Source organism: Galendromus occidentalis, unplaced genomic scaffold (genome assembly GCF_000255335.2).
Source record: "Galendromus occidentalis unplaced genomic scaffold, Mocc_1.1 scf7180000077442, whole genome shotgun sequence".
Classification (NCBI taxonomy): domain Eukaryota; kingdom Metazoa; phylum Arthropoda; class Arachnida; order Mesostigmata; family Phytoseiidae; genus Galendromus; species Galendromus occidentalis.
In genome coordinates, this window is record NW_003805430.1 from 1,946,922 (window position 1) to 1,973,450 (window position 26,529).

General features: G+C 51.4%; 1 protein-coding gene across 1 annotated transcript; it reads left to right on the forward strand.

Moving 5' to 3' along the window:
- The first annotated feature begins 207 nt into the window (after positions 1 to 207).
- Positions 208 to 25,124, forward strand: Cip4 (formin-binding protein 1-like Cip4). The gene is made up of 7 exons (XM_018639544.1): positions 208 to 518; positions 19,194 to 19,781; positions 19,871 to 20,281; positions 22,177 to 22,424; positions 22,575 to 22,726; positions 23,567 to 23,752; positions 24,225 to 25,124. The coding sequence occupies exons 1-7, from the start codon at positions 477 to 479 to the stop codon at positions 24,383 to 24,385; spliced, it is 1,788 nt and encodes a 595-aa protein (XP_018495060.1). The 5' UTR covers positions 208 to 476; the 3' UTR covers positions 24,386 to 25,124.
- Positions 25,125 to 26,529: the final 1,405 nt, after the last annotated feature.

The following is a 26,529-nucleotide window of genomic DNA, read 5'->3' on the forward strand; positions in this document are numbered from 1 at the left end:
GAGGTGAGGTGAAAGCCTAGCGGTAGCAGCAGCAGCAGCAACTATCAACAGCCGACGACGAGCAGACTATAAGAGAGACGACACTCTCCCCTATCGTGAGCACCATCGCAACATACATCACACACAGGAGCAGAGGAGTGTTCGTTGCTTGTTGGTTGGTCGATTGTGGACCCAAACGCCATCTTGTGGGCAAGTTCTATGCGCCGCACTCGCTGCTGCAGCTCCTCCGTTAAGCGCTAGAGAGCCAGGCAGTCAGTTAGTCGGTCGGATAGGCAGGCAGCGAGCCTGGCAGGCAGGCAGCGATCGGATAGGAAGGCTAGCAAGGCGGACGACTGAGCCAGCAACCTACTGTTCAGCCTGCGGACGACCACTGCCGCCGCCACTTCGACCCGCCGCCGTTTACCGAGGGTTTGTGAGAACACTTTCGTGAAACATGTGATTTGTTCCTCCACGACACGATAAAATCGTCGGACACCATGTCTACTCCCGACTCCCAAAACTGGGGCGTGGAACTTTGGGTAAGTTTAATGTGCCAGTGGCCACTGGCTCTTAAGGGAGAGTATTCGCTCGTCGGAATCTCTATCCAAATCATTGTTGGGTGGGGTTGCTTAGGTGAAGTCGCCAACCTGAACAACCATTTGGCTGCGATGACAGTTGCTATCTTGGCAAAATATCCGTGTTCGGAAACGTTTGAACAGCTAATGGGAGACGCTGAATCATTTGGCCGTCCTTTCCGACGGAGCCGTCAATGGAAAAAATGCCTAACTGCAACCACTCGGGGACAGCGTGAGGGTCGCCGCGCTTTTCTTACATTCCGACCGAGTAGCTAACGAGCGAAGTCCAAACCGTCCCTCTGACCGCTCGGTAGATACTGAGTGCTATTTTTCTCGGGCATGGTGCAGATCTCGACGAGATTCGAATGCGTGAGGAAAGCCCCATTCCATGCTGTCATGCTGCGCTGTCGAAGATGAAACGTACAGCTGATCGAGCCAAAACATGACTTACGGTGCTCTATTCTTTCTTTCTCCGATCTTGACCTCGCTCAGTCAGAACGAGCCTTAACTGGTGGCCATGCGGGTGCTCTCCGATTCGGAACTCGTTATGAATATCCGCTTCTGAGAGGACGATGGTATCACCGGAGAACTCATCCGCGCCGTTAAGGAAAGCCACCGATGACGCGCCCCCTGGAATACCTGTACATCGAAGAGAACTAGCGTTGTGTGGAGGTCCTCTGAGGAACACTTGCCGGAGTGGACTTTTCGATGGCGATCAATTGGTCGACGGAAGAGATTGTTGCATGAGTGTTCTCGGGGCGGTCAGCACCGTCTGCGTCGTCGTCGGAACGCTCAGTCTCGTAACTCGAACTGCGCCGATTCGAGTCAGGAGCGATCTCGCTAACTCGGAGCCCAACGTAGTCAGTTGATTCTATCCATTCCGGTGTTGGGTCGAGTGCAACTCTCCCCGTGCTTTCCGCGTTCCGCGATCCGGAGGAGCGGCACAAAGAAACTTGAAATATAGTACCTAATGTCGGACTGACTGACTAAGTTGAGACTGGGTGAGGTGAAAGTTCCGGGGCTCGTCAGAACGATATGCCGCCGTCTGTTGAAAACATAGAATGGGTTTCCCACCGTTCACTATGCTCAGTCTTCAAATCATTCACCCAGGCAGCCGAGATATGTATATTCGACACTGTTTACATGATTATCTCTTCCTGGTTTCGGTGAGGAAAACTGCTGCTGTTGTTGCTATCGATGCGGTTCCATTCGAAATTCATCGGCTTCTCCTCGATATGACCGCCGTCTCATGCAGATAGCAGTCGACCGTGAGGGAATATTCTGCGTCGGTTTGCAGGACATACCGACCGAGAGTAATTTCCCGGAGTTCAGTAATGGAATATAGATTGTTCTGGCGGGTGATCCGCACACGTATCAGCAGCGATAGACTTAGCAATGTCGGGGATGATTCCTCCCGAGCACAGGTCCGGGAATCGGAGCAATTTGAAGCGGGAGAATAATTTCGCTCGATATAGGGCCCAGGAATCCCCTCCCGAGTCGGGAATCCCGGCTCATAAATCAATTTTGCAGCGCCGAAAGTCCATGTTGAGAACTTTTTCGAGCTCCTCACTCGATTTTGAGTCTGGTGACCCGCATGTCGCCTCTAGAAGAAAGCACCTCCGTGTAGGCCCGTGGATGAGTCATCGGAGTGGTGAGCCACCGCTGTCGGCGGACGCTGGAGTTCTTCGCGATGCCCTGTGCGTAGAATCTGCTTTGTTTCACGTCTGTCGGACTCATCCGCGTCGACGAACGTCACCATGAGAGAAAGTGAAGAGTGATCCCCGTAAGCAGCGTTGGTGAAAGTCCCTTGCCAATCACTTGCTTATCGATTAAGGGCGAGCCACGGGAACAGTGTGAGCGGTGACGTCTCGAGGAATAAAAATCATTGAGTCAATGACTCCTAGCTCAGCCGGTCTTTTTAGTCGGACGGCCGATAAGTATAGTCCAAGATCTCCGGTTTCATTGAGTCTTCCATGACTTTTGAGCCAACGTAACCGTTGTATGAGTCATAAGCTTAGATTCCAACCCTTGTCTGCATACAAAGCTGGCCAAGCGATGGAGATGTCGTTGATGAGATGGACTGAACAATCAAAACAATTAGTAGAATCTGCCTGAACGTCACGACATGGCGTCATGGGAATGCGTGTCATACGCAATGGGTTTTTTGCTTCGGAATAAGTGGCGCAGAGTGCCGGACTAAGATTTTTTCTCGATGGCTCACACAAATGTCAGCGCACTCACACGCCCGACGTCGAACGAATCTTTGAGTGAAAAACGATAACAGACTTCTCCGGCATAGGAACAGGATTCCGCTAAGAAGTCGGATTTTCCGGGAGCTCGAGCCATTCAAATCACTGCTCATTCAGCGTCGAGAGATAGGAAAGCCCCGCTACTCACCACTGAGTATCAACACAGGGAGAAAGGAGTCGTCGACCTGAGCTTGGGGATCCTACATAACACCATGTGATGGAGTGCAGTCCTTGCCGACTGAACTGAGACGATATCCTGCGGAATATACATATCAGTCGTCAACGATTCCAATCGTCGAGTAGAAATATAATCAGCGCGCATTTATGGGACTGCGCGGTCTCGTCATGTTTTGCTGTCGTCTCGACCGCGGCCGAGGTTACGCGCCCGCGACGAGCTTTATGATGGCGATGATGAGAAGCCACATCATCGTCAATGAGGGCCACAGTGGAAACATCGGATGAATACTACATCGAGATGGGAAAACACCTGAGTAAGTCTCATTTTAGCGTCTTCGACGTGATCGCGGTTAATAACAGTTGTGGTCTACGGTTCGCCAGACTCCGGCTTGTCGCTGGGCAGCTGTTGCGGAGTCACGCTCTTCTTTATTGGCAGAGACAATGCGCTTTTCAGTTGCTCTTGCCATTCTGTCCCGCGATAGGAACTTGATGAGCGTCCGCAGCCGCCATACCTCCGATCGTAGCTTGAACCGCAGCATTGATCTTTGTCCGAGAAGTATCAAGCAGGGATCCATCGAAGACTCGATGATTCATTCATTGGCGGACTGACACATTGAGCATCACTGTTGGATCCGGGTTGTGCGTTATCCGTATTCCCCCTGCGGATCTCACTTATAGGATTTTAGTTCTTGAGCGGGTGGATTGGTTATTTCTGTGTTGTCGTGACTTGCTCGCAATTCCGGGTATCATCGGCCGACTTGAGTACGGTGACAGCCATGCCTAAATTCGGTGATAGTGGAGTTGACTTGCTCAGAAGGGCAGTCGATGGCGGCACTCGCTGACTCCGATCTCGGACGAGTCCACAAAGCATGGTTGCGCGCGCGTATCGTAAAGCCGAGGCTGTTGCCGAGTGCTACCCGTATAGACGAAATAACCGTTCTCGTAACGGTGTAACGCGGCAGAGTGAAACGCGAGTCATTCGAATGGCGTTTGTCAGTTGTGCAGATAACGTCGGTGGACATGATGAGTGAACGAATGAATGATTCAATTTTGTCTTCGAACACTGACGTCTCGACCCATCATCGACCATGCGAAACATCTGATTCAGCGTCGACGGTAGCAGGCATCCAACAAAGCGAAAGGCCCGAATCGGAAGTCATTCGATATCAGGAAGATTCCATCCCTGACTTTTTCAGGAGGGCGTTGAAAGTTGTATATACCCGGCAGCAGACACGTTACTTGATATTCGAGCGGCACAGAACCCTTCCATGTACCGTTCAGGGAAATAGGGCCTCTGTCACGCGCGAAATGTCCCACGAACGATTTACTACTGTTGAGTGTGAACGCTAATGATTTCTCTATTATTACGCTGGTGCTGCCGTAAAGTCGTGTGTGTGACAAGCCAATGAGGGTCTGAGAGCTTCCCTGAGTTATGGTAGCTGATTAGTTAGTTGTGCGAGCGAAGGGCGGATGACTCCGTTGACATATTCGGACCGCGTTCATCCTGCGTTTTCGAGCATCGGTCGACAATCATTGACAACCTTAATTGGAGCCATTGGAATGTTTGCACTTTTTCGTGCGTGGATATAACTCCCCAAAATGAGGTTATTCGAATTATAATAGGATGTGTCTACGTACATCATGCATAACCTAGCAATGAATATATTTTTTTGGTACCGGACGAGGTTGGGTTTGGAGCCGCGACCCAAGAAAAGAGGGACCGGCCACGCGAAGTCAGATAGATGACGCCAGATCGGAAGCTTCGCGATAATCTTCAATGATTGTGAAGCAGCGTGCTCTCGGTGAGTCGTCGCAAGCGGAAGATGATAGAATTCCCGAATCGAAACGATGTTGATTTGGAACTGCAGCGGAGCGAGCAAGGCGACGCTATGGTTTCTCGGCTCTCACTGGTGCTTTCTGTCCCTGCCCGATCATCAGACTACCCTTGCACTGCATTCCTTTCCACGCTGGATCACGGCAGAGCAAAGTCTAGTTACTCTATTCGAATTACCTACGTGGATGGAAGAAGTGCTTCCGCTGCTGGTAGTGCTTCGGACTTATAACTCCGTCGTCCCTGGCGAGTCCCTCGGACGTGTCCAAGCTCTTTCTGCCGGCATCACGGGCCTTGCGTTCGCGGGGCTAGTTTGGAAGAAAAATGCCGGCGAGGAACCCGCGCGGGGGAGGAGAACAACTAAAATGGTTTGACTGCGCTCACACGTCTCAACTTCCCCGTACGAATCGTGACGCCAGGTCTGAGTGCCGGTTCAGCAGAGTCCGACTTTTCCGGAAATTTCGATAATTCGGAAAACAGTTCTGGAAAGTGATTTTCGGCTGGAATTCCCTCTGGGCGTGACATGTGAGCGTTCATGTCGCACCCCGGACTCAATCCATGCCGACTGTTCAGATCGCTTCAACGAGCTTCGCCTCATCATGGCTGACTTCACAGGTTGAGGCAGGAGGAAACGGGGAAGGCGTGAGGCGTAGGAGAGTTTTCCTCGCTCAAAAATGCGAGCAGGTCAAAGTGCCGCGGATTTTGTCGTGCAGATTCTCACGGGCTGCTGCGGATTGCTGAAGTTTGCAGTGCTCGCAGCGGTGTCGAAGCCTAATTCGGAACATGTTTGCGGCGTCAACCGACAGTGACAGTTGATTTTGAGTGATCCCTATGTCTTTCGTTGACATCCGTGTGTGACAGTGTATCTTCGTCCGTGGAGTCGGGAGGACATCGGATCCAGTGAGCGAACACATCCACGACTCTTACGGTGCTGCACGCAGGGCTCCGTCCAAACATTCGGGTCGTTCAGTTGCGGCCGACGGACGTTTCGTCCGTGTGGAGTCCCCTCTTCCTCGCCTTGGAACGATGCGTTGAAAGAGATTTTGAGGTGATCACCGACTGATATCAGAATCAAACTCTGATGGAAATTTGCGGACACTCGTTTGTGAAATCGTCCTGGCAGGCTCTGAGTTTCTCCATGCAGTGCATGAAAGCTTTCAGAGCTGAGCTCACCCAGTGGTTCGAAGTCACCATACCGGAGGAAGTTTTGAAGAGCGGTCGGTCGACCGGGAGTTACGATGTCACCCCACCACCGCCAGATGATTTGGACGAAGATTTCAAAGTGAGTCTTCGCTTGGTGAGACTTTCGAGTCATGACGACTAGGGTGGAATTGATATGACCAGCGTGCCCCACATGAAGAGCGAGTAATCCGCTGCCTGTTTCCGGGCGCCTGTGGCTCAAATCTGGGTCTCTTAAGGTTTTTTTTTGGAAACTCAAGCGTTTAGTAAGACCAGCAAAAACGCTGAATACGAGTCGAGGGATCATCTTCGTCGACACTGTAAATGGCTTGCCGCGTCGGGCTGCTTCCCTCCCGCTTCTGCCAGGAAGATCCAAAAGCCAATCTTGCTCAATTATCTCGACTCGATGTTCTTTTGGAACGATTCGCCCCACCGCCTGTTCTTTTACATTATCTTCTCCTATATGGTCTTTTCACTCACTACTAGACAGCCACTGATTATCTGCCGTTTATCGTTTTGTTGATTTCCGTGGTACGATTCACCCTTCACTGAGCCCGAGTAGCCGCAGGGTCTAGTCTTACAAGCTCGAACTGGAACTCTAATTGGAAGTACTGGACCGGATGACATCATTCTACCAGAGCCAGTGGGGTAATTTCCCGCCGTGGATGCTCAGAACATAACAGAATCTGCGTGCCTGGAGCTTGCAGAGGAATTTCTTTGGGAGAGACGTCACTGAACGCACAATGCATCCGGGAGGCGAATATCTATCTTTACCCCTATATCTGTGAAGATATGACACGCCTGCAATAGGAAGTTTCGCTTGAAAGGAGCCTCCCCTGTGACTTGAGGTCGTACGCTCGAATTCATCTTATGACAACATGTGGGGCATTATGTAAGCTACGAATTCCAAAAAAGTATACGTCATCGAAGTCAAACCTCTTTTTTTGTCTAAATCCCTTCTATGCGGCGAAGTTCTGGACCCGCTTGCTTTCAAAAGAGCGCTACGAAATCGTGAGGAGCACCTCGGACATGTCGCAAAACTGTTTTCACAGTTGACCTGGTCTTCGCCCTGTAGAAGTCGGGTGTGGCTTTCGCGCAGACTGCTTGGCTGATTCCTTGTTGGATGGAATTCTGTCGCAATGCCAATCGACGAGGCTCCAGGTTGCGGGTATGAAGCTGCGGCGCTGTGATTGGGGGACCGCTCCAGAAAGCAGGAGACTGTGTAACAATAAGTCTCTGAGAATCCGCGATCAGCATTTCCGAGCTCCAGTTTTGCCCACGACTTCGATTAGCCGCTATCTTGACCGGAATGTTCCTGACTTCGATGAGTTGTCCGTGGGTAGGGTACAGGGGCGGATTCAGGAGTCGTCCAAGAAGGGGAGGGGGGGCGGTCAATGCATCGAGGGAGAGGCGGATTGATACCTGGGTCCTGCTACCACATGGGAGTATGGCAAATCGGAAGCCTCCAGGGGGGAGGGGGGTCGCCCGACTGTCTCTCCCCTGGATCCGTCACTGGTAGGGTATATCGTGAGACTCGTCGTGTGAGAAGATTTCCTCGTTATTCCTGGGGAGCGGGATCATCCATATAGGTAATGTAGGAGGATAGGTATCCGGCCGTGCTTGACGCACTGGACGTCCTTATTCGCAAGTCCGCAACATGTGGAATCCCAGACTCCTTCAGCTGCAAACTACGGTTGTGATGTAGAAAATAGAATCGATCACTTTCGCATGACGCGCCTAAGACGAGCCAGCTGGGTCCTCTGAGCGGCTTCCACCCCTTTGCGACGTGTCAAGGACAAACTCTTGGGCGTGTCACTGATGAATTCGGCGTTCGCTTATTTTCCGCTCTCCCGTCCCGATGCCCTCGCCATAGTTCAGATTGTTCAGAGTTTAGAGCTACCGATGATATCCGATAGCGATTGCGAGAAGAGGCTCTCAAACGTATAGCGGGGATATCCGAAATATCCCTCTATCCTGTCCCGCCCTTCGCAGTTCGGTACGCAAGTTTCTCACTCCACTGGTTCCATCAAGTCCACGATGCCCGTCTCCGAGCTCTGTAAGGATGTGGACGACGCTTATTCGCTCTGAGACTCCAACACTATATGGCCCTCTCCTTGAGGTCCCGCAAGGATCTGCGGTGAAGCACCTCGTCCGGAAGCCCCGAACCCACGTGGCACCACGGGGAAGCTTCCACCGAGCCTTCCCTTAAGCTCTTCTCGCAAGAGCGCGATGAACCGAATTGGCGAAATTCAGGACCGGAAGACCGGGAGTCAGAACAGTCGGGTGTATGTCGTAGAGTCCGATCCAGAAAAATAGATTCGATCGATGCGCTCGATGTTGCGGGAGCGCAATCGCCCTCCTCAACTTTTCTTGAGTCAATGGAATCAGAAATACTATCAAGAGTAACCCTTGTCCAATCCATCCCATCTGTTTGAGAGCAGGTGGTGTCCGTCACTGAATGAACTCGTGCCAGCTGCTGGGGCACACGTCATAGGTGTCGCCAGCGGGTCAAACACGGCTTGATGCCCCTCATCCAAGCCGACTTGAGGGTTCTTTAAAGGGAGTAATCCGGAACTCCGATGAGTTTTCTTCGTTCGCGGAAGAGGTTCGTCTTCCCTTCCGGAGGCTGCTTCCAGAAAGGACCGAAATTGCCCGTTTTCCGGGATCGGCAGCGGTTTCACCTCCGCTGGAGATCTCGAGGGTCTGCTTCATTAGGTAACATGTGAAGTTGATTCGTCTCGCGTTTCTTCACGGAAATCGAAGGAGAGGTCTGAGAACGCATTCCGCATTTCGCTTGATGCCGGCGAGAAATCGGCCTGCGGTGGAGCCGAATCCATCGCTTTCTCCGACTTGATACCAATGAGAGTCATTTGAAATTACGACAAATATTCTCAAATCCTGTGCGCGGTCAGAAATACCTACTCGGCTCGACAGATTAAATCAGCGGAGGCGAACACGTCGAGGCTTGTTTCAAGAACTGTCCGAACGAGGGGTCCGCTCTATTCTTAATACCCTCGGACTGTTCGACGGACAAACGGACGAACCGAGCGGCGATGGTTGCCGCTGCCGCTTCTGGTGGTGAGCCAAGCGAGAGAATCGACCGAGAGGCTGGCGCGAGGAAGCGAACCAACGGGCGACAACAGACATCAACCAGAAGATGGTGCGACGCCATCTTGGAGAAAGGCACATGAAGCAAAAAGGCTCTCTATAGATAAACAGGCGGACGCACACACTCACACATGTACTCGCTAAGCGACTTGCCGGCAAGAGCTCCCACAGCAGCCATCTTGACGTTCACCAAGCTCACCGGGAAGCTGAGCACATTTTCCGACCTAGAGATCCGACAATGAGAGTTCGATGAAGACTTTCACTTGTTTGGGAACCTTTCGTGGACCGTGTGCGCCCCTGTAGCTTCATCGGTGGCCCCGTGTCCTACCGCGTGTGTTTCCGCGTGCATTGTCACCGAGTGCTTCGGAGCGCGACTGTAGAGAACGATTAAGTGCGAATCCGGAGTATGATAATTGCTTGCGATGCATACCCTGAGGAGATATTCAGTGGGAAGTTTTCTGCCGACGACTCCACAGAATCGCCACGATCTTGCCCTGAGAACTGAGGTGGGTGTTGAAAGTTCCAACTGTAACAGCTGGAATCACGCTTGGCGCTTGCGATAGTGAAGGGACCCCCGAATCGATTGCGATTGCAAAAGAGAAGCACCTAGATTGCGATTGATCCATGCGTCCCCGAGAATTGAAAACTCGGCTCCTCTTATCTCGGCACTTCCTGATACGCTTGACGCTCGTTTGAGGAGGTATTAACGGGCTCTAGTGATTTTCCCGAGTCGAAAGCTGGCACGAAACGGGTCCCAGGGACTTCCCGGAGGTGGAGTCGGGAGCGACATCGCTGGAAGTCTTGAGCATTTGAGAAATTTCCGCAAAAGATCAGATCAAGTAGTAATGTCTGCCGGATTTCCGTCATCAGGTCCACCGATGGAGTTATTCTCAACCGGGTCTGCGACTATTGGGTCGGTATCTAGGCTTCAACGCTAGGTCCGTCTCACCTTCTCGCGGCGTGTATCCGTTCACTAATCGTTACCCAAAACTAGAACGCTTTATCTTGGTTTAAATGTGCTCCAATTGCCGTGAGATGCATCGAAGACGACGACGGTGTGGCCTACGATATCACTCTCCCGAGCGGTAAGAGCTGGAAATAGAGATAGAACCATGTTGGGACGGAACCCAAGCCCCTCTTCATGAACTTCTGATTCATGGTAGAATCGAGCATGACATTTCCTCACTGCAACGAGCTCGGCAGGACGGAATGACCGAAGTAGCGATCCCGCTTGAGGTTCCGCGCGGTTTGCCATCGATGCACTGTTCCAATTTTCAAACATCATCTGCCCTCTCTCGACAGTTCCTGAGAGCTCGACACTTTCCAGCATCGGAGAGGCCCCTTATTGTAAACGAAAATCTCCGGAAATTGTATCTTCAGTGACGATAAACATTGACAAGTCGAGACTCTGTTTACCTTTAGCGTTGAGTGATGTTTCAAAACAGAGTCCAGCTTGGCTTTCTCATTATAACGATCAGATGATTCCCGAGATAAGGGAAGAGGGAGTGAAACGAGAAGAATCGACACCGTCGCGCATTCGTTCTACGTGGGTCGACAATGTAGATTGTGGCGCCGTCGACGCTTTCGGCGATCTGAAGCAGCGATGAACCTGGCGACACCACCCATCAGAGTGACTAGCAGTTCTATTCTTCAGCATTATCTGAAGCATGATAGACTTTCCCGAAATCTTGTGCGACTTCTGCTCCAAGGTTGTTAAAAACAAATAACAGCACTGCCATCATTGCACGAAAATCGACTCTCGCCGCTCTTAGAGACGGACAGTCACGATAAGTCTCCACGTATTATTATATTGATGAATGAAATAAACTTTGCGGATGAGACTCCGAAGATCTGAATGGAGCGAATCGTGGTCGATTTTCCCTGGATGAAAGCTGAAGGGAACCTTATAATCGGCGAGGAGAGCCGCGGTGACTTCCAGCTAGCGAGTTGCGGGTATGCTTCTTCTCCCCCCGCTGTGTGTATGAACAGAGCAGTGCCGAGATTGAAATTCGGAAAGCGCTTCTCGAGAGAATTACGTTTAGTGAGCAAGGAGGTTCGACGACGATTTTCGAATGTCAACAATTAAGCTAGAATCCGCTGGAGATCGCCATTGCTGTTGTCATCGATCAGCGTCACCGCATCGATCGGGATTAGCCCGAGCTTATTTTTCCGAATGGTGCTATTGGAGACTAGGAGCTCACGGAACCTTGAGCCAACGTTCGACTGTTAGTGGTGTGTCGGACGTCGTGTGATCGGTAGTTAGGTTCCGACTTTAGAGTTTCGTGTTCGAGTGGAGGAGCGGAGCTGTGATTCCGAGTCGCATGAGTTTTTGCACATTCATCTTGTTGGACTCGTGGCAGATGACTCATCCAAAATGATGGTACCGATCGAGAACCCGAAGAAATGTTGCTGCATCGTAATCCGGGTAGGAAGTTGCTTCCGACCTAGCTCTCGCATGAATGGAGATCAGGTCGGGGATTTTTGAGAAGCCTTCGAAAACATAGCAATCAATCTGACGCGATGCGAGTTTGTTCGATGTTTTCCCCGTTGGATTTCCATACGGTTTTTCCTTCTTGTTCATCTCCCGCCGGGGAACCTACGGTGTTCCTGATGCTCACAGTTCCGAGTTCCGAGCATCTCCTCTCTGGATATGTATGAAACTTGCACTATCGAAAAGAAAATCCCAGCTGATGGCCGATCGAGGTGTGAGAGATGCTTGTGTAATCCAGTCCCACTCGCATAAATGATCGAGAAAAATGGCCTTGGCCTTCCCATGACCTCTTCAGCTCCAGAAAAGCCTTTCGGTTTTAGATACCCCATTATTCCGCGGGAGAATCCTTGCAGGCACCTGCCGCTTGTTTCTCGCGATTGATAAGATCCCTCAGTTTGAGTCGAACATTTATCCGGTTGTGATTCGGTCGCGCCGTTTTCCTGCGGGATCGGGCGGCCGAGGGATGGAATGATCGGGGTCCGCTTTCTCATACGATTTGAATCATTTCACAATTACCTAGTTCGGTGAGTTCCCATCCAGAGCTAGCTCCCGATGACGGTCAACGGCTTGTTATGATGTGATAATTTAGCTGCTTTTTTGGCTGTGGATTATAGTGGCCTTTTTCGTGTATCGCTCGTGACGGCGACGCCGGCCAGCGGGGCGCTCTGTCGTCGATTCCTCGTCACTTGCAGCGCGAATACGGTCGTGCCACGAACTCGTAGGTCGCTCACTCATTATTATTTAGCTCGCGATCCGTATCAATAGCGTCCACGATTCGATCGGAACACGTCGCTCAAGTTGCGTCCACGGCAGCCATAGCTAGACATTGGATTCAACGCCGTTATCGGTGATCTTACAGACTCGCCTTGAACTTGTTGTAATCTGCCCGATGCCTTCCACAGCTGTCACGGAGATGATCAGCGCGCAAAATACCCACGAATCTGATCGCTTTGAGGTCGATATTCGTCAGCCTCAAAAACAAAACTCCATCAACGCCTCGCCAATGTTTCTCTATTAAAGTCTGCTGACAGAATATAGAATGCTATTTATCTCTGAATCGGATGTTGCATTGAGTTCCGATGAACAGAAGCCATCTTCGTGACCTGCTGAGCAAGGCTCTGGATTCAATTTGCCGTTCGATTCCCGTAAATGCATGAATGTACCGCACCGAGTTCACGTTCGATCCACGTCTACACCTCCGGTAGTCGTTGGATGGGAACGGAAAACTTCTCCGATGACGATTGTTTCATGGAATGCATCTTAGATTGCGGACCCTATCAATCGGACCAATCGACACCGATTCCAGCTCGTCTCATATCACCTAAATTGAAACCATTCTGCGATCCGACAGCTTCTCTTCTGAGTCGGCAGCTGCATAGTCTGCTCGTCGAGGAGGCAGCATAGAAGCTTGAATCGATCGAAACGCGTTGTCGTTGATCGTTTCTAACGACCAGCTCGACAACCTGCCGGTGCCTCGACGCTGCCGTTACAGCGTGACTAGAGCGTGCGCTATGTCTCCCACACATAGCCGATCGGGTGTTTTCAGTTGTTTGAGTCGGAGGAGGAACTCTCCTGATCGAGTCGGGCAAGCGGTGGTCATGCGGAACGCGGCATGTTTTGTCAAACACGTTTGAAAAGGTGCGGTCGCCTGTAATCGTTTGCTATCCTTGGCAACCCCGCTCGTGTAGATCACATAGGCCCGCCGTCGCCGACGTGGCAAACGCTCGCTGGGCATGGGTATCTATCTACACAACGAGGAGCAGCCGAAGACCCTCATGGGCAGGATCGTTGTTGAACCTGCTCGGCGGCTGGCTTATCCGTTTTGAAGATCCGGATCTTAACCTAGAAAGTACGATCAAGAATATAGCGTACACCGGTAAGCGCAGAAGCAATGCCCGCTCCGGCTTCTGATTCCCTCCCCGCGGGAACCATCAGGAAAGGGTCTTCCGACCACATCGTCCGTTGGAGCTGTGCGGTGCCGTTGTAGATCGGGCTGGATAGAGCGAAGTCTCGGATCAGCCAGTGACGTCCGATGGCATTGTGCGCCGAGTGAAGTACAGCAATTCCTTCGAATTCTCGCGAAGGGTGACTGTTCTTGAGCGCAGCGTCAGTTTGTTCAACGTGGATGAGCTACTGCGACGGCGGTGAACACGGTGTGAGCCGATAGGCGGGATCTTGCGTGGAGCATTAGTGTCAACTGAAAGAAAAAACCCTATCGAAACAGTCGTTTTTTACCCGAAACCGCCGCGATCAGTGAAATCAAAAAATGCCGAGCGAGGTGATTCGCTACGGAGAGCGAAAACCCTTCAGCTACGTACATGGAACGGTACGCGGCGATCGCTGGAGGGGTTCTCAGTTTCTCTCAGCGGACCCTTATGTGACTCCCGTGCAGAGCCAGTACAACCAGCCGTATTGCGTCGTGCACCACACCGCGTTCGGGACGATTTCCAGAGACGCGGGCTCGAGGCTCAATCTGGAGAGCATTGCGTCGTCAGTGCACAATGTCGCCGCGGCCGGCAACCACATGATCGACCTCTGGAGAACGGTATGCTGTGTTTCGTAGAACCACCGGTTCCCGTGATAAGCGTTGTGTCGAGAGCTCTGGCTCAGCCGTGCGGCGGGTGCCGAAATTAGAACATTTCTGTCAGATCGTTGTTGGATGACGACAGTGCTGGAATACCCGGCGGAAGTCGCCTTGAGTCGAGTCGACAGCGAAGGACTTGGACGTACTTGTGAGAGCTGGATTATTTTAAGTCAATGCCCGGATTAGGCCGTCGGACTATTGTCTACCGAAGTGCAACTATTTATATTTCTTTGATTTTCACATGAGGCCCTCGGGTGATCGGTCGCCGTAAACGATCACTTTCGCCAATCTGAACCTTCGGCCGTCTTTTTCTGGACTTTCTGTTTCGTTTGTTCCCGCCGACGGAAGGATACACTGTACAGATGAATGGCTCGAGGGCGATGAATACTGACCAACATACAGCGATTGGCGGACAGAGACGCGATGTCGGTACGAGGAATGACAGCTTCGAGCTCCATCGAATGGCTCTTCCAAGGGAAGCTTCGGCACACAAACGCGACCGTCCTGGTTCAAGTCTACTTAGTGGCTCATATTTTGAAAACATCGACTACGCACCGACTGTATCGATGGCTTTGTCGATGGCTCCGCGTTTTCATGAACCAAGCTATTTCCCTACCATTCCAAAGCTCCTTCTGTCCGAACGCTAACCACGATTAGCATGTATCCGGAAGAGAATCCAATAGACTTACATCGCGCTACCGATGCTGTGGCCGCTCCGGTCGTCGCTTTCGAATCGACGATTGGTCAGCTGATCTGTTATTCTCGATGGTAGGCATAGCGAAGAGCACGTCTCAGATCAGTGTAATTAGTTTTGGGCAAAACGCGAGAATTTTACCCTCTTTACCCAGTGACGGATGCGGAAGAAAACGAGAGCAGAGGAAAATCCGCTGCAAATGAAACAATGAAACGAATATATTCTTGTTGCTTCAAAAAGGGATCAATGGACGTGAAAGCGGGCGATCGTATCTAATTTTTCCTTTATTTGGAAAGGATCTTTTGAGGTAGAATTCTCCTGGCTCTGACAAGCATCAATCGAACTTCCGGTTGGTGCTCTTCAACGGGGCGGTAAATGGAGGTCTTGTTGTTGGTTTTGTTGCGATGTGCAGTGATCGTCTTCAGCGCGGATGCCTCTTCCATGACGGTCATGTATTGTTCGTCCGTTTGTTCGGCAACTCAGTGAACTCTTGACGCCGATGATGCCTTCCTTTCTCTTTACCAGTCAAGGTTATCGCTTTTCTTCAAGCATGATTCGAACCTACGAACGAATGAACGATCAAAGGAACCGCTCCGAGCCCTCACGATCTTCGTAGGTGCGACTGGCTAACAGTAGTAGTAGTTGAGGCAGTTTTTTTGCGGTGACGGTTTTGTTTGAGCTTCGTCGTTTGACCCTTGTCGTCATCCGCGGTGACGGTGACGACATCGCCACCTTCTAAGAATGAAGCCGAAAGGCTGATGAACATTCTGCCGCGAAACTTCTCGATTTCACTCTCAGTCAGGCAGTCTTTCGGTCACATTACACATGCGTAAGTGCCTAAAAAATTACCACGGACATCGGGACAGCAGGAAATTCGTTTATTTTTGGCTGCCGACCGCGGGTTCCTGTGACAAGCGGGCTCGTCCGCCTGCCGCTTCTCCCGCCTGCCTCCTTGTCGACCCGCCCGCCTTGATGTAGCGATTCCGACGAGTATGTTTCCTGAACTTACGTCGCTCGGAAGGAAGTTCATCGAATTCGCCTACTCACCTCTTGATCATGTTCCTATCGCCTTCGTTCCGATTGTACGTCGGGCCATACGGCCGGCCGGAGAACATTGGAATGGTGATTCCTCCGTTTGGCTCAGTCCGAATCGCTCGAGACGCCTCGAGATAATCACCGTTCCAGCTTAATCGCCCGGTACGGGTGAAGAAAAATATCGAGAGCATTTTTCTAAAACGCTCTGATCGAATAGTGAACCAATGAATCAAGTCGGATGATCATTTGGTCTGACTAAAGATGCGTTGGTCTGTTAGGCGACAGTCTGATGGATTTTTTCCCTGGTTATTTCACTATATACGGTGTCCCACAACGCTTCACGCTCCGAGCCCTTATCTCGAGAAAAAGCTCGACCGATCCCGGTCAAATTCTTTAGAAATTGGGACACACCGACATTTTCCCGATACAGATTCATTTTCATATTGATAGCGGGAAATGTTCGCAATGAGTTCGTCCTCTCATCGGACGGCTGGGTCTCGCGTATGCGTTGTGAATTTCGGTGCGCAAACGTCAATCATGCAGTCTAGAGTCCCAATCGATCAATCAGGACTCTGCGACGCCATGGTCGACCGTTGAGCAGACGCGTTGAGGGTCGTCCCAGGAGCAACGGCAGCTGATGAGGCGTTCGGTGTCGTGGAAGAGCTGTGTGCATTCGAAGAACCTTAATGAGAGCGCCATCCCATTCACGAGCTTCCGCCATTGGATGCTGCGTAGTGTCAAGTGAAATCTGCGTGCGATCCGTGTCAGTCAAAATATTCATCGTTTGCTTTCCGACCCGATCCGAGAGAAGTCTTCGTTTGACGATGCGGATTCGCCGTCGATTTCCGATGATCTTCCAATCCTCATGTGAAAGCATAAATTTTCCCAAGCCATACGCCGCTGATTGCTTCCCGATCATGACCCGAACTTCTGATGTAGCATCCGTCGCATCGCGCGCGGTTGCGACCAAGAGCCGTTACGATACATTCTGCATATTACAGGTTGTGAGCGAGGCTCGTCTACGTGAGAAAAAGCGATTTTGTATTGTTTTTGTCTCTCTTGCTCGAAGTCGTGAATCAAAAGCACGACCTTCGCCATCCAGCCAGAAATTTCCATCCATCTTCCAATCAAGCTCCGATTGTGATGCTAATGAAATCGACCGCTTTCTCTCGGAGGCGGGCCTCGTGATCTTGAACTGTTTTGTTGTAGCGGTGTCTTTCGCCGTTGTCGTCGTCGTCTTCTCCTTCAACCATTGCGGCGGAGTTTGATGCCCCTTGACTACCCCATATCAGCCGTGATCCATCGGCCTTGCGAACTGAGCTTTGTGTTCGTTCTACTTCATCTGTTGCGCGTTCGTTTCTGAGAAGCGTTGGCTTCGGTGACGTGTTTCGGAGCACGACATGAACTTTGTCCGCGCCCAGTTCTGTGTCGTTTCGCAACTCCACGCAGAATAATTACATCGCGTAGCGTCTTTAGCGCGTCTACGACGTATGTTCATTGTAATGGGACGTATGTACATGCTTCTGAGGGTTTGATTTTCTCGGCTCGTAGCGCGCGAAGACGATGACCCGTGATGAAGGTTGCACGTTCATCAAACGATTGGTCAACCGCGAAAAGTGGTTCCTTCGGGGCCCACCACCACTTCGTGGGAGGGTCTCTCTTCGGTACCGATAGTGGGTGGCCGAATTGAATTGAGTGGTCAGATTCGCATTGCATGTAGTCGTGTGTGAGTGTGTGTGTTTTTCAAACGCCCCCGAAAAGCATCAGAAAGTGTCTCACATTCGTTCCCACGGACGATCGGGCCGATGGCGGGGACCGTAAGCTCCAATACAGTTTTGGAATCGTGCTCGATAATGCTTTAAAAGCGGGTCTTCGCGGTCCCCTCGTGGATCGGAGCGGCAGCTTCGATAAGACGCCATGTCGCCCACTCGTTATTCCTCCGGCACGTTCTCGGGACGCTCCAGCCTGGAAACTAGCTCGTGTTTTCTCGATGACATCCCTAATCAGTGATTTCTGAGCACAGTCACCGTCAGCAGTGGTTTGGGTTGATGGGCAACTCTGCGCTGCGATCTGCGCCACGAACCCACTCGGGAACAAGAACATTGATGCGAGTTTCGATCGGCGGCCGAAGCAGCGCTGCAGCTTTTTGGGCTGCGACAGGCGCATTTTTCTTCTCCGACTTCCATATACAGTGACAGGGCTGGAGGGAGTGTTTTCCTGTGGGATATCAACACATGTTGGCAACGGCTCGGGCAATTTTCTCTCATTTCGAGACGAAAATCCATCGCACCCGCTCAAAGATCCCGTTGGCGACTCGCACCCTTGCCCGGCATCGATCCGGAAAATTTCGCGAGGACCTTATCAGGAGGGGAGTGACCGACGACAGAAGACATGAGAGAATCCCTCCTTTCGGAATATTCGGAAATGATTCCATATCAGATGGAAACTTTTCCCTGATAGTTTCTGCCGGATCGATTCTCATATCAATTGACTATCTCAGCGGTCGGCGGACTGACGCGAGCGACCAATGTCGGTTGTGGCTCGTGACTGATGAATGTTGAAACGGCCCAGACGCTAGTCGAGTCGCGACAGAGCTCTACGTCTTGGTCCCGTTACTACTGGAAGGAAAGGTTCGATGAGCTATCAGTCACGCTCTCTCGAGGAAGCCTGGACATGTTGACGGAACGGAACGGGATTCCTAAGTACTTGGATCATCGCGAGGATGATAGCTCTCCAAATGCAGTTAGACTGTTTGAAATGTGTTTCGAAATTCGTCAGAATCTCCGACAGTCCCGGCGTGAGTGGAGCAAGATTCAATTCCCCGGTGGGAGAAGTCGGTCGTTTGATCCGAATTGTCGTTTGTCGCCAGCTCGTATGATGTCCCAGTTAACAGCGTGACGGCTGCTGAGGCATCATCGAACGGCCGGAACAATGAGCTGCCTTGCTTAAATAATCATCGGAGTCGGATAGTTGACCCGTGCAGTGCCTGTGGCTGTTCGATGGAGACGACGCGATGGCGTCAGCGTCGCTGACTTCGTTCTCGGATCTGGAACCAGGTCGTTGAGAAGCAAGGGCGACAACGGTCGCGTACCCTTTGTCATATGTGGGAGTCTTGAGCATAATTTTCTCTTTTTGTTTGATATAAGTAATGGTCATTCCGTTCTCTTGAGTCAGTTCGTGAGATCGCAGTGCGTGCGGCGCGACGCGGCACGATCCGGCGCTATGTACATCGAGACGGGTGGCGGAACGATCGCGAACAGCCTTCCTAACCTGTTCCTTCTGCAATTCCAGGATCAATACGATAAGATCTCCGCCCACACCCAGAATGGAGCCCTATTCCTGGAGAACTTCCAAAGCTTTATCAAAGACAGATCTACGATCGAATTCGAGTATGCCGACCGGCTCCGGAAAATGGCCCGCAAATATCAGCCGAAGAAAACGCGCCCCCAAGGCCAGGAGGACGAAGAAGCGAACTTCAGCACCCACGTAGCGTTCAACAAAATGCTCGAGGAAGTTGTACATCTAGCGAATCAGCACGAAAGGATTTCGGAAGCGCTGGTTCAGAACATAGCTAGGGAGATCGCCGGTCTCGTAAAAGAGCTCAAAGATGAACGGAAACGTCTACTCGGCGAAGGCACCAAACTGCAACAGAATCTCCAGAATTGCGTGGCCCAAATGGACAAGTGCCAGAAGGCGTACGGCAAAGCCCATCGCGAAGCCGAAAAAGCGCATGAGAAACACGAACGTGCCGAAAAAGACATGCATCTTTCACGAGCCGAGGTCGAGATCGCGAAGCAGTCTTCCCTAGCCAAGAACCAGCTCTGCGAAGAAGCGAAGGCTGAGTACGCCGCACAACTGCATAAGACCAACGAACTTCAAGTGAGTGCCACACATTGGATCGATTCTTTCATCGGCCTCATTCGCTACTTTTTCCCGGACGTACTGACGTAAACTTCTTCCTTTCGCAGCGAATGCACTTCAACGACTTAATGCCCAGAGTGTTCAACGACCTCCAGCAAATGGACGAACGCCGAATAACCTGTATACAGAGCTTCATGAAGCAGGTGGCCGAGTCGCAGCTGAAGGTGGAACCGATAATCAACAACTGTCTGAAAGGAATAATCACGGCCGCTGACGGCATAGACGCCATCAAGGATTCGGAACGCGTTATAGAAACTTACAAGAGCGGGTTTACCCCCCCGGACGACTTCCCGTTTGAGAACCTCAGCGATGAGAAGCCTAACGGGGCGAGTTTGACCTATAGCTCGAGCACTAGCGGTGGCATAGGGCACAAAGATAAACTCACGATGCGAGGGACGCTCTCTGGCAAGACCAAAAAGCGGAACATTCTGGCAAACATTTTCGGCCCTTCGAACAAGGTAAGCATCATCGCTGTACGATCATTATTGACAAAAGAGACATGACTCGGCGTTCTCGCTCCGCGTTTATCGATTCTCGCGGCTCTCGCGGGTTTTCCCCCGCTCCTCCCCATGCCCACAGGGCTGAAGGTGAAGAATCCCGGTTCGGGAGTCGACTCTACGCGAGGCGGGTCAAGAGATATGAGGCCCTAACAGAATTACAATTCTATCCGTGCTTCTGAACGTTCATTCGTCTTCATCGGACGTTGTTCGTTTCGTCGTTCTGTCGTATGTAAGTAATTGTGCGATCGTCCCGAGTGGTAGCCAGGGCATGCCCCGCCGCAGTCACCGAGAGCGCTTGTTATCCCCTCGACTTTTCGTTTGTCTCTGCGTCTGTGCTTCGCCGGTGATCCCCACCGTTTCTCTGCCACGATCCATCATCAATTCATCCAATCATTTAAACGTCATGGAATTCGAACTCTGACTAACGGGCATCCCCGTACGATGCGCCCTTATGCTTACGCGCGTGAATGAGTGAGTAGGCTCGTGCGTGATTCTGTGCGAGGAATGTGCTAGTGGCGCCTAATCGGCAGACTGAAGATTGAAACCGCCTCGTCCAAGACAAAGGTGATCCGTTATTTGCTGAAGTGAAAACATTGTAGCTTCGTACGATGAATCCTCTTCCACGATTCGGTCTGTGCGTGTGCGTTTGCGCCCGGAACTGACGATCAGCTCAACGTTCGTAGCTCGTTGCCGCAGCCGCCAGAGCAGCGGCAGCAGAAGTAGCGGTATCCAGAAGCGAATGACGCAGCCAGCGGCATGGACTAATTTACTGACTGGTCGCTCGTCTTCGACGTTCCGGCGAGCCAGTCAGCAGCTCGCTAGCTATAGCATTGCCGGCGTTTACGACGATGCGAAGAAGAGCCGCTGACGGTTGCTACCGCCGCGTGACTTTTTCGCAATCTTCTCGGTCGTCTCCTTCTTATTCCTCGTCGTCGTCGCTGTCGTCGTCGTCGTCGCTGTCGTCGTCTAAGTAGTGAGGAGAATCAACGGCCGCAGAATCGGCAGCGGTCGCGGCGGACACTTTTTACGCATCCTTCCTCCTCGTCATTCGAATGTCCATCCATCCGTCGGTCAGTACGTCCGAGGCTTCGTTCTTCGAATCGTCACGTTATTTAGGGTCGACTCTCCGAATGGCGGCTGCAAGTCGGCTTGACAAGACAAGCCGCTCTCTCACCGGCTCGTTTGCCTTTTGCTCGCGTACTCCCCACGGTGACCTACGCTTTTGAGCTAGACCTCAAAAATCGCAATATCGACCCGCCGAAGACTACCGACGGATGGGCGCACGCACGCACAGGAAGACGAACCTACGAGCGTTAATACGATGATCGATGAGGGGAATGGAGTTCGCGATACGTTTGCTTGGTCAGCCGGGTGACCGGTCGCGCTGAACTTGAGTCTTTTATCCGCCGTCTGCCTGTGATCGTCAATTTCCGTGTCCAATTGGGAGCGTTCGCTTCGAACCACGGGGCTACTCATATGGTGATGATGATGATGATACTGGAAAGATCTCGGCATACCGTACTTGCGGTCATCATATCTTAACTTGTTCGTCGGTCTTCGGGGCACGCCCTCTGTCAAGCGAAACAAAGCGGATCGCCGGCAAACAAGCGGAGATATTCACGTGGGAAGCTGCTTCGCGAGTAGTTTTCTATCGTGACCCGCTCGTGTCTGTACATATCTTCTTGCAGAGCTGCTTGCTAGCGAGCTAGCCAAGACGAGCGGGAGTTGCACGAGAGACGAAAGCTTGTCCGATCCCAGTTGATTCTACATGTTCTTGAGAGAATGTTCCTCACCCTTCTACCGAGTTGCCCACCTCGCGTCGCTAAGGCAGCTGTTGTACTTGATCGTTCCAGAACAACAACGAGGACGCCAAGGAGGAGACGTGGGTCGACCTTCCCCCGAATCAGAGGAAGAAGAAGATTCAGAAAAAGCTCAAAGATGTTCGCAGTGAGTTAGAGCACGAGACGAATCAGAGAGACGGACTGCACAAAATGCGGCGAACATACGAAGAGAATCCGAATCTCGGGGATCCGGCTTCCCTGAACGCCGAAACCGAGCGCTGCAATAAGCAAATCGACACCTTACACGAACAAGTGCAGAAGTGAGTTGGAAGTGAAGTTGGGGCCGATCCGGTCCCTTCCAGACCGCGGCGCGTCGTTCCCTTCCGTGACCCGCGGATATTCGTCAAAATTCCGGTCCAGTGTTCCTTGTCTGCATCTGGTTTTTTTTTCAATGTTGCTTCCCATTGCAGACTTCAAAGCCTCCTGAACGAGATCGAATCCTCGACTCCGGATACCGCCAAGAGACAAAGTAGTCACACGCGTGGGAATTCCATTATCAGCGAGGATACGGGCTCTCTCTCGCGCTCGAACTCGGACGAGTCGAACATCCACAATAACTCAGGTACTCATCGAATCCTATCGGCTGCCGTCAACGCTAAAAACGTCTTGAGTAGAGCCACGAACGGAATCAGTGCGGTCAAACACAGCCTGTCTCGAAATAATTCCGCATCGTCCGGTTCAACCAACTCATCCCAAGCTGTGACCCCGCTAACGCCAACATCTCCGTCAACTCACTCTGCTTGCCTCTCTGCCGCGAGCGGGGCTCTCCTAGCTAACATGACTAACATATCGAACGGAAGTCACGGTATAGCCGGAGACACCTCGATTTCGACCTGTTCGGGTCCCCTTTCACCTGCATCCAATGGTCACCATCATATAGCCCCCATTGAAGAAGAAGGTATGCTGACAAGTCAACAAGAGAGGGAATCGATACTCATGGCGAAAACTTTTTTTTTCTCGATGAAGGTATCCGGAGAATTATAATTGTTTGCGAATTTGACAAGCGAGTTCTGAGGCATGCGCAAACCGGATTCGCCGGGAATTTCCTCCGGACATATTTGCTTATTCTTGGAATAATTGATTTTCGCCTTGACTTCCATTCCCATCTCAATTCATTCGCAACGCCTGGTCTTCTTCAGAGTGTGATAAGAGCATGCGCAGACCCCACGACGGTGTTCGGTATCGATATAATCGATATTGTACACATAGTCAATCGCCCCCCCTCCCTTTCACGCTTGATGTGGGAAGGTTCCCACCGTTCCCTCCGTGAGGAATCACGAAGGAATATTCGGCGGCTGAGCGATGCATCATGGCTGGAAGAGTTAAATACTTTATATTGTGTTCCGCTTCAATTGGTCTGCCCGTGCTACGAGTGCATGTCTTCGTTTTTCTCGATTTACAGTGTACGCGACGATTCCAGGAGGCGGGGCCTACACCTCAAACGGGGACCATGCCGCCTACAATTCTGAGAGCGGGGTAGGGAGTGGGTCGTTGAGAGACATTGACGATCCAGAATTCGAAGACCATCACGAAGAAGACGAGACGTTGCCCCCTCTGGGTACAGCTGTCGCTCTTTACCCATTCGAAGGTGAGTTCAAAATATCGTAGTCAGATTCAGCTCCCTGAATAAAAGTCTAGGCACGGTCTCCCGGACGCGACCGAGTCAGCAAAGGACCTAATAAGGTTCCTCGGAACGAACGATTTGTTGGAATTGTACTGCACAGATGTAGACGCCCGAATTCCTCGTGGGAATCGCGTGGGCTCGCGTTCCGTGGGATGTTCTGGTTGTTGAAATAGGACACAGTTCTATCTGTCCCGAACCCTCTCGTGTCTCGTAGTATCGCGGGCCGGCCCCTTCCGGGAAAAACTATGCTCGATAGCGGGGTGACTGGCGCGGCCATTCGCTTTCGCTCGGTCGCGGAACCGGGCTTCCAGCTGGGGCCCCGGAATTCCTCAGATGGAACATGGACATTGAAGCGCTGCGAAGCTCTGCTGACGAGATCTGAATTTCCCCAAACTCTCATCCTCGAGGGATTCTAATTGTTCCGCTCCCGTTCCAGCCGAGAATGAAGGAGCGATCGCCATGTCTGAAAACGATGAAATGTACCTCGTGGAACTCGACCAAGGAGACGGCTGGACGAGGGTACGAATGAGATCAACGGGTGAAGAAGGATTCGTACCGTCGTCGTATATCGAAATCAGCATGTACAACACCTGCTAGCTTTGTTGCTCCCAGAAAGTGCCGTGAAGGTTCCGGACAGCCCTCCGAACTCTTTGGAGCGCAATCCACCCCTGTAGTTCTTAGATGGAGGATGGAAGGAACCTTCGACTGGTGAAGTCCTGGGATATTGTAAGAGAATATACCGACAGAAGCTCTCCGATACGTAGAGATATTTCTAATTGAGGCCATGGCGCAGTCACCAGAAAGTCGATGAACCACTCAGCGATAGAATCAAACGGGAAACGGATACGAACTTGCAGGCGATTGTGAGGAGGAGTTCGGGAAATTTCTTCGATGAGCGCGCCAAGCAATACGGCATCGGAAAAGTTTAAAGAGAGCGTCTAAATTATATTTATTCCGTGGTACCGAACGCAGATGTTGCTCGTGAATCTTAGCGACGGAATCCACGCTTCGGCTACACAAGCGTTCGAGCGATTTACACCGGCGGCAATTATTGTCGGGCTTGAACGCAGGAAACTGCGAACAGACGGGCGGTCGAGCTTCTGAGTGCAGAAATCGGAGGCGGAGAGCAAATTCTATCAGTTACCAGATTTGAGAAGTCGGAGCAAGGGGAAATCGTGTCATGTAGACAGATAGGCGAAGAGACTATACCGAAGATGCGACTACGAGATGATATGAGGCCACCACTCATGTAAATACTTCAATCAAAACCTATCAGATTATGTATACCCAGTCAAATTGAGTCGAAGGCGTCTTTCGTGGAGTGTCAACATCAATAAAGTCGCCTCTTGATTGACGATCGACGTTGTCCTTCCTCACTTTTAGTGAGTGATTATTTTACAAAATTTGAATACGGCACACTGGATACGTGGATTGGCAAAGGTATACAGATTCATCCATCATGAAGGGTACTCATGAGCCCATAGACCGCTATGACGATGATCACGAATCCTGGCAGCTTGTCCTCGAAGGAGTGAGGGATTCGAATTGGTGGGATCGAACTTGAAAAACTGCTCAAGGTCTGATCGGAATTGATCGTGTGAGCTCCGTAACTTCCACAGCAGTGCGATGGCGATCAACAACCGAATGTAGTGCGACTCTCAATTTCAGCTAGGCCGGCTCGTCCGATTATTTGTTCAGCTCAATTAACCTTGTCTGGATTTCGATAAGCGTTTCCCTCAGACCTTCAGAGCGTCCGGGTCGCTTAGTTATTTTCAAGAGCCCGCAACGACCTCGACTTCCGCTCATCATTTGTTCGAAAAGTTACTCGCTCACAATCGGTCCAGCGATCGGGCGCGCAGTCAAGTCAAGACGTTCGAATCGCCTCACTTAAGGCTCAATCGGATTTATACGAGCTCCGGCCGATGATTGTGATGCCCTCGAGATCGCCTCAATCGAGATGTCCCATGTTCCTGCTCAGCGTGGTGCTCGTCGGATTGCTGATCAGTACCGGGAGCAGTGAAGATTCGCCGCTGAATGGCCCACAGGAAGGGGTTACTGACCGACCTGCGATGCAGTTCTGCTCTTATGCGTCTGGTCTCATCGAGGTGAGTTGAGTAAATATCCTCCAGATATTGGAGATCCCAAGGGGAGAACGATGCCGGTGGGAAGCGCCAAGTTCTAGGCTCGCACGATGAGAAGAGTTCTCCTCCGTTCTCTCCGTAGATGATCTCGGACACACTTGAATTCTACAAAACAGTCCACCCGAAAGTATTCGGAGACGATGAGTTACAGCCCTTCAGCACGGGGAATACGACATTCAAATTCCCGTTCGCCACCATCTACGGAGGCGAGCTCTACAACTTTCAAAATTTTTACATCAACGATTCCACGACCATTTCTTGTGATGACGACCAGATGAACGTCAGACTCGTATTCGGTGAGCTCCAGGGAATTTCAATCCATCGGACATTTTTCAAGTAATTTCACCTCGGATAATGATGACCACTCATGACTCCAATCGTAAATCTCGTTTCACACTCCCACCCTCGAATCTTATCTCAATCTGCGCGACATGCTCGAAGCCGAACAATGCCGGGAATTTTTTCCCACATGATTGAGATCGGAACACCTCTGCGACTTGCTCTTGCTTCCCAAGAGTGAGTCACGGCGCCTGTCCCCTCTTTCCTGGGATGCCATGGGAACAAGCTTCCATCAGCGAGATGACCTTAATAATCCTTCGA